The sequence below is a fragment of the Andrographis paniculata genome, unplaced genomic scaffold (genome assembly GCF_009805555.1).
Source record: "Andrographis paniculata isolate CXL003 unplaced genomic scaffold, ASM980555v1 Contig74END, whole genome shotgun sequence".
In the NCBI taxonomy this organism is placed as follows: Eukaryota; Viridiplantae; Streptophyta; class Magnoliopsida; order Lamiales; family Acanthaceae; genus Andrographis; species Andrographis paniculata.
This window is the reverse complement of record NW_026137611.1, coordinates 983468-994333: the sequence shown is the minus strand read 5'-3', so window position 1 is coordinate 994333 and position 10866 is coordinate 983468. Positions and strand designations below refer to the sequence as shown.

At 35.0% G+C, this 10866-nt stretch overlaps 3 protein-coding genes across 4 annotated transcripts; 1 reads left to right on the top strand and 2 right to left on the bottom strand.

Annotated features, from left to right (window-relative positions):
- The first annotated feature begins 1842 nt into the window (after window positions 1-1842).
- On the top strand, window positions 1843-4578 carry LOC127265941 (uncharacterized). Of its 2 annotated transcripts, none has more exons than XM_051295984.1 (4): window positions 1843-2220; window positions 2904-3490; window positions 3558-4073; window positions 4209-4578. In XM_051295984.1, the coding sequence occupies exons 1-4, from the start codon at window positions 2004-2006 to the stop codon at window positions 4332-4334; spliced, it is 1446 nt and encodes a 481-aa protein (XP_051151941.1). In that variant the 5' UTR covers window positions 1843-2003; the 3' UTR covers window positions 4335-4578. The 2 variants fall into 2 exon arrangements, with proteins under 2 accessions (XP_051151941.1, XP_051151940.1); XM_051295983.1 differs by having other exon boundaries at window positions 1873-2214; window positions 2937-3490.
- On the bottom strand, window positions 4566-5469 carry LOC127265943 (uncharacterized). Its single transcript, XM_051295986.1, has 3 exons — window positions 5354-5469; window positions 5033-5109; window positions 4566-4906 (listed from the first exon to the last, which is right to left on the bottom strand). The coding sequence occupies exons 1-3, from the start codon at window positions 5452-5454 to the stop codon at window positions 4788-4790; spliced, it is 297 nt and encodes a 98-aa protein (XP_051151943.1). The 5' UTR covers window positions 5455-5469; the 3' UTR covers window positions 4566-4787.
- LOC127265942 (peptide chain release factor 1, mitochondrial) lies at window positions 4566-10614 on the bottom strand. Its single transcript, XM_051295985.1, has 13 exons — window positions 10286-10614; window positions 10094-10192; window positions 9840-10023; window positions 9690-9738; window positions 9533-9611; window positions 9311-9385; window positions 9148-9225; window positions 8805-8963; window positions 7512-7607; window positions 7231-7435; window positions 5354-5475; window positions 5058-5109; window positions 4566-4906 (listed from the first exon to the last, which is right to left on the bottom strand). Exons 1-10 carry the CDS (start codon window positions 10559-10561, stop codon window positions 7241-7243), a joined length of 1290 nt encoding a protein of 429 aa, XP_051151942.1. The 5' UTR covers window positions 10562-10614; the 3' UTR covers window positions 4566-4906; window positions 5058-5109; window positions 5354-5475; window positions 7231-7240.
- Between the last annotated feature and the right edge of the window lie 252 nt (window positions 10615-10866).

Here is a 10866-nt window from a genome sequence, read left to right as displayed (position 1 = left end):
TCTCTCTTTGATCTATCTTCTCTCTCCTCATCTAATATTTTGGAGAGACAAGTCGGCAAATACTTTTGTCCGTACTCTTCATCAAAGTTAATTTAAGGATTAATTTTAAAGCAACTGTGTTGAATTTTTGTGAAGAAAAATCAAATCATCAAAATTTCATGGACGTACCATTATTTTACTCTAACTCAAAGTTTTTTTTTTTTTTTTTTCACAATGAGCTCTTGTGTTATCTCTTAGAGTTTATTTTATGTAAACGAGGTCCAATATGACCATGTATGTTATGAAACATGGTTGTGTTTACCTAAGTTAATATTAACCTGGTGTTTGTATAAACATGGTTGCGAGTATGTTTTGAGGACAAACACGGACGTGTTTAAATTAGTCAAGATGGTGGCCGCATGTTTCAACATAATTGTATTCTATATGATACGGTTGTGTTCGATTCGACTCAGCTGTCAAATTAGTCTATAACAGCCACGTCGGAGTTTGTTATAATTTGAACGGTAAAATTAAACAACGATGAATTTTATTTTGTGTGGAACTAATTTTGATAAATACATTTGAACAAAAAAAGAATTGAACGGAGTTGCAGATATTTTTGCTCTTTTAATTATTATAAACTTACAATTTACTAGAATTCACAGTGGACTGAGTGTGTTTTTCTTCGACCGCAGCAGATGATTTGTTTTAAATTTTGTTCCTTATTGAGATCCATAATTTGATAGGATTTTATTTAATTAATTTCTTTGAAATTTTCAGTTATAAACTTATATGTGATTTTTGGTGAGATAGATGAATTTACTGATGTAATGTATATATATATATATGGGTAAACTGTTTTTTTAATCCCCTAAATAGATTCTTTTATCATTTTAGTCCCGTAAACAGAGCATGTCGCAAACTAGTCCCATAAGTGAAAAATTTTCGCTGTTTTAGTCCTCCGGCGCTGGAGATGCCCGCGTGGCTTGCCGGAGGTGACGTGTCCGCAGGTCAGCGATACCCGGCGGACACGTGGAATTTTTTTTTTTCATTTTTTAAAATTTTTTTAAAAATTTTATTTGTATTTTTTTATTTTTTTATTTGGTCCAATTAAAAAAAAAATTAAAAATATTTAAAAAAGATAAAAAAAAAATCCACGTGTCCGCCAGGTGTCCGACGAGCCACGCGGGCGTCTCCGGCGCCGAAGGACTAAAACAGCGAAAAATTTTCACTTATGGAACTAATTTGTGACAGACTCTACATACATTACTAAAATGATAAAGGTCCAGTTACGATTAATTCTGTTGAATGTCTAAAACTTAGTTGGGTTGGGGTTGGTAGGTATAATGGTAAATACTTAGCACAAAAGAGAATTATTAATTAGGCCGTGTGAATATTGTGAAGTAAGAAGAAAAAAGACGTAAGTTAATACGATTAAATGACAATAAAAAATAAATTTATATTCATTTCATACGGCATGAATTTAAAAAAAAAAAGTAAATAAAAATAAAAGAAATTTTATAGTAAAAAAAAAAAAAATTTATATCAAATAGAATAAATTTAGATCAGAGAGAAAATATTATGGATTTGTGGTGCAAACGATGGACGGCCAGGATCTATCCGGTGCATTGGTCCAAGCAACTGTGTGCGCGCGTCTCTCTCTCTTTGTGTGGAATCGCCAGCAAATGCATAGACGTCGAAAGAAGGAAGGGAATGAGAATCAGACAAAATCCCTTTTCTCACTCTGCCTCTCTGTCTGTCTTTCTATCCCAAGACATTCACACACAGGCCACACCACCTCATAATTAATTGATTACTTAATAACAAATCTCGCCAAAATCTTTACTAGTACTAATATTTATTACCACTCATAAGCAGCTGCTGGTTTTTCTTTTTTTGGTTTCCATTTGTGTGTATATATATATATATATATAGAGAGAGAGAGAGAGCTATTTGTCCTCTTCGTTAGAGTGTGTGTGTCTCTCTCTGGTTCACTTTCCCTTTGTTCCTTAAAAGAGGGGGAAATGGTGCGTCTCATAATTATATACATTATTATTATTAATATTACTGTTATTGTGGGGGTTGAAGATGAAGTATCTGCCGTGGGGGATCCCGGAATGCGGAGAGACGGCCTCCGCGTTGCCTTCGAGGCCTGGAACTTCTGCAATGAGGTTGGGAAGGAGACTACCCCGCCCCCGCCCAGTCCCCGTGCTGCAGATTGCTTTGATCTTTCTGGTACCTTAACCTCACCTTACCACCTACTACTGCTACTTCTACTTTTTTTTTTTTTTTTTTTTTTTTTTTTTTAACGGTGGATTTTGAGTTTGAATTTGAATAATGGTATTTGATAGTTGATGATTGGATATTTTGAATTTATAATTAATTTTTAAAATAATATAAAAATTAAAAAATAGAAGTGATATGGGATGATATTTTGAATTTAAAATTAATTTTTAGAATAATATAAAAATTAAAAATAAATGTGGTATAAAAAGATATTTTGAAAATTGATTTTTAAAATAATATAAAATTTTAAAAATAATTATTTGACGTAACATTATTCACGGAAGAATTTTGGATGAATTTGTGAATTTTGTACAAAATTCCTCGAACAAAAGTGTTGTCTGACTTAATTATTGATTTTGCGATAATAATTTCATTTTTAAAGTTAAAAACGCTTGCTGCTCTGCTAGCTGTTTGTCGATGATGTGATTATATTTTATTATTATTATGAGTTGTGAAGTGAGTCGGTCATTGTATCAGCAACGCACATGCCAAGAATAGCTTCAATCAAGAAACTTTGCATATATATACATCAATCAGATGTTCAAATAAGCCAAATAAAATTACTAGAGATCTATCTATCTATAAATCGAATCCAAAACTTAGAATTATCAACTGTCAGAGTTCTTGTTCTTCTTATGGTCTGTCTATTTACCTTCATTATAATGTGACAGATGAAGGGAATGTAATAATCCATAAGGTGAGTGAGGACATAAACAAGCTCGGCACGGGGGATAAGTTCCCCGGCGTGCCCTCCAACGCCCTAAGCAACCCGGATCTCTATGCCGTTGAGAAAGAACTCTACCTGGGATCACTCTGCCAAGTACAAGACAACCATTCATGGCAATTCTGGATGATCATGCTCAAGAACGGCAACTACGACACCCTATCCGGCCTCTGCCCCATGAACGGCAAGAAAGCCCCGCCTTTCAAGCCCGGCAAGTTCCCCTGCCCTGGCCACGACTGCATGAACCAGCCCATCTTTTACCACAATCCTACAGCAATTTTCAGGGATGTTATGAGAGGTGGGTTTAACGGAAGTTACGGGAGCAGGGAAGACTATTTCGAGGTAATCTGGGAGAAGAAAGTCGGGAAAGGGAGCTGGGAGTTTAAGCATACACTCACTACTTCAAAAGAGTATCCATGGCTCATGCTCTACCTCAGAGCTGATGCTACTAAAGGCTTTTCTGGTGGATACCATTATGACACAAGAGGGATGCTCAAAATTGTAAGCTGTTTCAAAACATTATTCATCGATAAGAAATGTAGTAACAAACTGTGGCTGTGCTGTGCAGCTTCCAGAGTCTCCTAATTTTAAGGTGAGACTAAGTCTTGATATCAAAATTGGGGGAGGGAATCAGAGTCAGTTTTACCTGATGGACATCGGCAGCTGCTGGAAGAACAATGGCTCCCCATGCGACGGAGATGTGGTGTCCGATGTCACTAGATACTCCGAGATGATCATCAACCCGGACACCAGAGCTTGGTGCAGCCCGACCAACCTGGCTAACTGCCCACCATATCACATTACGCCGGATGACAAGAAAATATTCAGGAACGACACTGAAAACTTCCCTTATGGAGCTTACCATTATTACTGTGTGCCGGGAAATGCAAAGTATGCCGAGCTTCCATTCAGTGTCTGCGATCCCTACAGCAATCCACAGCCACAAGAATTGGTGCAGTTGCTGCCTCATCCAATCTGGGAAGAGTATGGCTACCCGACCAAGCAGGGACACGGCTGGGTTGGAGACGGGAGAACATGGGAGCTCGATGTAGGTGGGCTTTCCAGTAGACTTTACTTTTATCAGGTAAACCAACACGACAATTTATCTGCAAACCAAATATGATCCTTCTACGATTCCAAGTTAAGAAGAAAGAGCATTCAAGAACAAAACAAGTTAAACAACTAGAAATTTGTCTGACTACTCATTTCTTGATTTCAGGATCCCGGTAGCAAGCCTGCAAGAAGAATATGGACATCTCTGGATGTTGGAACAGAAATTTTTATTAGTGATCGAAGCGAAACAGCTGAATGGACAGTGAGCGACTTTGATGTTGTACTCACTTAATTAACATATCATGTGGGCAAGTACCCTCATATTCTTTTACTGAAAGAAACAACCTGAAGAATCAGGGTCTCAATAACAGCACAAAGGCAACAGGCCTTTGAGTTTTCGTGTTTTCGCTAGTTTCTTACATATTAGGATTTTTGAACTACTCATGTGCAAGCAGATTAAGCAAAAGCACATGGAATAATATTTATCTGAACCTACTGTAGTAAATGAAATTCAATACACCTATTCAAGTGAAAAACTTTTCAATATATTTCTTGCCCCGGTTACATAAACACAGAGTATGATCTTTGAACCACAATAAGATCCCCATCTACATTCTCTCATTCATCACTGTGTCCTCATGATTCAATTAACAATACATAAAGAACCCCTAACCTTTATAACAGAGTTGTCATACATTGAAAGGATATATGGTAAAGGGATGCATTACATTTTTAAATCCATGGATTATTTTCCCTGCTTGCTCTTGAACTCCATAACAGCCCGGTCGAATGTGCTCCTAACATGCTGGCAAATAAGCATTAGATCCTGGCAAGAATCCTTCAATACCTCTCGTGCAGGGTCACCTACAACGAAAGTAGAACAAGACAACCTTTTAGATAAGCATAACATAAACATAACCATTACGATGCTTTGTTTTTACAAGCATTTTCCAAATCATAAATTGCAGGCAATGATCTCACAAACTTTACCAGTTGTCTGGACTCTTATATTCACCTTAGCATCTGCCGGGTGCGGTATGCTGTAACCACAAAATGACACTCTTGGGCTGGAAGATCAAATCATCACAATAAGAGGATATGAGTAAACAAGCATAACACCATGAACTAACAGCTGATTGAAAACAATTAGTAGAAATATTCATGGGTGTTGGAAAATCTACTCTATACAGGAAAGTCATTGATTTACCTAAGCACATGAGTCTGAAGAGATCAATGGGTGTTAATTGCTTATTAGCTTTTACAAATTCCTCAACACAGCGTACATACAAAATTGTGGTTAGTAGAACTCACTCTTGATTAAGTGTAAATCTTAGTGCATTCGCAATGGTGTGATCTTCATCTGTCAATGAAAACGTCGCTTGTGATTGATCCTCGTACGATCCGTGCTCCATTGATGCTGAGAAAAAAAGCAACTGCAAAAAACATATGCACTTCAAATTAATCATCTCGATGGAAACACACTATGGGAAAAGTTGCAAATTTCATCGATGGTTGATTATCATTTTTTTTTCTTGAACGATTAAACTATTCTCAATTCGGCATCGAAGTCGGTTGTTCTACGGAGAATCACCCAGAGTTGACATGAGAGTGGACCAACCTCAACGATAATTTCGATTTCGTAAGAGTAAACCGAAAATCATTTCAAACTAGAATTGATTATGCGTTGTACATGACCCAAATAATAATAATAATAATAATAATAATAATAATAATAATAATAAAGCCTGAAGCGAGCTGACCACCGGCGGCAGTTGCAGGAGTAAAAAAAAGGAGAAGGAAGAGGAGAAGGGGAAGAAGAAAGAGGAGAGGAAGGAAGAGGGGAAAAAAGACCTTTTAAACTCACCGGCGACAGCAGCAGCGAAAATGGGAGAAGTGGAGAAAGAGGAGGGGGAAAGAAAGGAAGAAGAAAAGAAAGAAAGAAGACAGGGGTGAAGGGGAGGCGGGTGGCGGCTAGGTTTTATGGGATTTTTTCCTTAAAAAATTAGTATTAATATATTTTTAAAATTAAAATTAAAATTAAAATTATTTGATGTATTATGAATATAATAAAATCAAAATTAAAATTTTTTTTAACTCATTGATTTTTTAATATTAATTTTTATATTAAATATAATATAAAATTAAAGAAAATAGTAAAAATATTTATATTAATATTTTATAATACTAGTAAAAATAATATAAATATAATAATATAAATATTTTTAATATTAAATAAAATGACTGAAAATATAATTATTAGAAGTTAGAGGAGGTAGTATACAATTACAATACTCCTTGGAGAATAATATGACATATGAATGTGTTTTCTTATCCAAAATCTCTTGGGACGTGTTCTTTTGTAAATTTTATACAAAGATTTTATTATTTAGATTTATTATTTTCTAAAATATTAAATTAAATAATTTTTTTATATTATATTCTAAATTTATTTTACATTCAAAACATTACATCCCAAGATTATTTATATTATATCAAACAATAATTCAAATTCAATTTTTTATTATTAAAAAATCCACCCCAAACCCACACACCATTAGGTACTGAGAATGGAATATCATAAAAATTAAAAATTATATACTATGTCTTTTAAAATTATATTCTAATACAATTTATTAAAATATAGTAAAAATTAAATACTTTAAAAATAAATTAAGTTTGTTTTTTTGTAAAATTAAAATAATATAATTTTAAAAAGATTATAAAAATGAAATAGTACAAAAAAATTTAAAAATTAAAAAAACATATACTACATCATTTTTCTCTATTTTTCTGTATATAGGAAATGAAAACAGAGAAATGAAAATAATTTATTTCTCAAGTTTCATTTATCTGACTCAAACAAACAAAAGAAATGATACAATTTCCATTTCTCTCTCGTCATTTCTGGGTACCAAACACAACCTAAGTGTATTTAACTTTCATGTCTCAATGCACTAGCAAGCAGGGAAGACCGGTTTCGGACTCTACATTATTCTCAACCTTATAAAAACATTCAAACACAAAAGAACCACAATTTTCCAAATCCTCCAGTAACAAGAGGATTGAGGACTGTGAGACTTTTACAAAAAATACAGCAACTGCCAATTAACCAAGCAATGGTGGAAACTAAAACCAGATGATGGGATGAAGTAATGCAGCTGAATAGGAAAACTAGTTAGAGAAATGACCTCATAATTCTTACTGAGTAGAAGTGAAAGACTCAATTGCATCCATCTCCTCTTTCAAGATGAGTGCATCAACAAATGTGTCCAGATCCTCCCCCTCCATGACACCATCTATCGAATGGCTAGTAATGCCAACTCGGTGGTCAGTGACGCGACCTTGAGGAAAATTATAAGTACGTATACGTTCTGATCTGTCTCCACTCCCAATCTGTTCAAACCACGGAAACATAGTTAGATAAACCACCAATGGGAGTTTAGAATCTTCAAATTTTGTAGTAAATTACCTGCTGTGCTCTAAGCTTCGAACGACTGGCATTGACCCTACTCCTTTCCATCTCATATAACTTTGCGCACAATAATTTAAGCGCTTTTGCCTTGTTCTGGTGAGAAATATACTAGTAAGAATATGCCATCAACTAGACATGAAACAAACATGGCAGCAAATAAGACCTCCTTAGGTAAAAACAGCTAGAAGTAAAAGCCACCAAAACATAGAGAGAGATTAATACTCCCTCCGTCCACTGTAATTTGGGTGTGTTACTGTAGATACGAGAATTTAGGTAAAGTATGATTAGTAAGTAATTAAGAAGTGTATTAGTAAAAATAATTATTGTATATTAAAAATAATTATAGATTAAAAGTAAAATAACTAAATAGTGTAATTAAAATTAAAAAAATTATAAAATTTAAAATTTAAAATGTGATTAAATTGTATAATTATATTTCCGAAAAAAAAAAAGACAAATTATATGAGACAAAATAAAATAAAAAATAAGGACAAATTATATGGAACGGAGGAGAATAACATTCTAAATAAATATTTCAACAGTTTTTCCCACAAAACATGTCAAGCAATCACGAGAAGTCCATCTTTCATACATATTTGGATGCAGCACTTTACAGATATCTACAACAAAGAAACACAAAAATATAAACACAAAAATATATGCAAGGAAATGCCAAAAAAAAAAAAAGAAACAAAGTTACTACCAGTTGTATAAATGAACTGCAGTCATTTTAAGAAACTGAGTAGTTAGTCGCTTATACCGCAATGGCTGGTTATATTAGTCGATTCATTCATGATATTAGGCCACAATGTTCAATATGTAAGCAGCCCTTACACAGAAATTATGATATGAGACGCAATCAAGATTCAAATAAACATTTAATTGTCTACACCAGAAGGAGAAAGAGGATAAGTAACTGGTTTCAATTTTGTTTAGGGTTTATCTATGATGAGCTTAGCCAATGGGTTTCTCGTTTTATTGATTGATTAGGGATTGCTAGTTTTTTTTTGTTTCTCTTCTTTTGGAATATATTTTAAGCTAGCCTTGGGTTATCCCCATTGTGTTCTTGTTTTCCCTTCTTCTTTCGGCAATCTTTCCTTGGGTTACTTTAGTTAAGCAATAAAATTTGAGTCCCATCACATAATGCAACTAAAATTTTACACTCAGATAGGAGACAGACAGATGGCAACCAGTGGTGATGGAAGACAACACACAACATTTACATGTAACAGGAAAATTACTGTGATTAAACTAATCTTTTGTAAATCTAAAAACCACATAATATCTTGCCTGATGTTGGGAGCGCTCATCTTGTATGGAAATTGTCAAGCCTGTTGGTACATGAGTAACCCTAACAGCACTGTTTGTGGTATTCGCATGCTGACCACCTGAACCACCAGACCTATATGTGTCGATCTTCAAGTCTTCACTTTTCAGGTGTGCATCCACCTAAATAAGATTTAATGTCTTCAAACGATATAAATTGGTATGAACTTGAGTCAGCACAAATTTAGTAGTACATAACTACAGACAATCACAGAATCAAGACTGCCCGAACTCACTATTTTCTTATTTCAGATTCTACTTTCTAACAGTAAGCAATGACAGTACAATACATTAGATGAATCTAAACCTGATCTGCCTGAGGAAGAATGGCAACAGACACAGCACTGGTGTGGACTCGACCAGCTTTCTCCGTCACAGGAACACGCTAAAGCAAAACATACTCATAGAATCTTCAAAGATATGGAAACATCAGGAAATCCAAACATGAATAGATTGAGAATAAATGAAACCTGCACTCTGTGAATTCCACTCTCAAATTTCAGTTTTCCATAAACATCTGCACCAGTGATAGCAGCAGTAGCTTCCTGAGGAGAGAAGCATTTGAAGATATTGTCATAGGGCCTAAAATATGCAACAATGGAAGATAACACAAAATCCGAAGGAGGGAAAATCCATTTTGAGTCATGTTCTTCTATTGAAAGCAATTCTAGCAATGCAATTACTCCACCAACCTTGTATCCTTTAATATCAGACACAGCCACATCCAAGACTTCGAACTTCCAACCTTTCTTCAGGGAATACTTCTCATACCTTTTGTTATTGAAAATGAAGATCTAACAATGTACAATAAATACCAATAGATTTTTAAAATGTAAAGAAACAGCCTACATTTTGAATATGTTCATCGCAAACAAAGAGGCCTCTTCTCCTCCAGTTCCTAAGATACCAATCGAAACATCAACTCAGCACATGTAAAATAATATACAAGGTGCACGCAGAAGATGAGAATGTGGCATCTGAAATGATGGGATACATTACCTGCTCTGACTTCCAATATGCAGTCACGTTCATCAGCTTCATCCTTCGGTAGCAAGGACTTGAGCAATGAGTAACGGAGGCGCTTCTCTTCTGTGGCTGCCTGTTCGAATTCTTCGGAAGCCATTTGTTGCATCTCTTTGTCATCTTGCGCTTCATCAATCAGAGACTTTAAGCCTTCAATCTCCTGTCAACAGCAGGAACAGTGTCGTTCAGCGCGTAACGGGTAATGCAAGAAAAGGTAATGAGTACTTTACCTTCTCCTTCTTCCGCAATTCAGTCAGAGCATCAATGGTACGTCGAAGCTTCTTCAGCTCTTTATTGGCAGCAGAATATTCTTCCGGGGAGGCGTCCAGCTATCTTAAAAAGAAAACCGAACTGAATTTGATACAGAGGAATTTCATCGAACAGATGGTGTACGTGAACATGAACTTATACTCGAGCATCACCTGATTCACAATGTTCTGTAGATGAACGTGTCGCTCTTCTAAAGCAGATAGCTTCCGCTCCATAATACACATTAGATCGACTGACAGTGGGGGCTGAGACTGTACATCGTTGGTGAAGGTGGAGTAGAAGCTGCTAAGGAGCATACGCCCCGGGCTCCGGTACGGAGGTCGAAGATAATTCATTGACGGGTAGAGAATGTGAGGTTGAAGTCTACGGAATGCGGCAACCTCGAGACAATGACTCAACCGCCATAACAATCTTCCTCCGCCGCCCATCTGCCCGCCGCTGCGGCTGTTGCAAAAATTCACAAATATTCCCTTCTACACAATTCTTTCAAGCATGCATTAATTTTTTAAATATTACGAAAATTACTTATTAAAAAAAAAAAAAGGAGTGTGTGTTATTCTAATGGAAAACTTAGTAATATATTTCAAAAAATAAATAAAAATTAATATATCATTCCTATTTATTATATTTATATTATATATATATTAATCTCTTTTATTATTTTCATATATCCCACACAAAGTATTTATTTTAGAAAAAAGAATTATATATTAATATCAAAATAATTTTAATT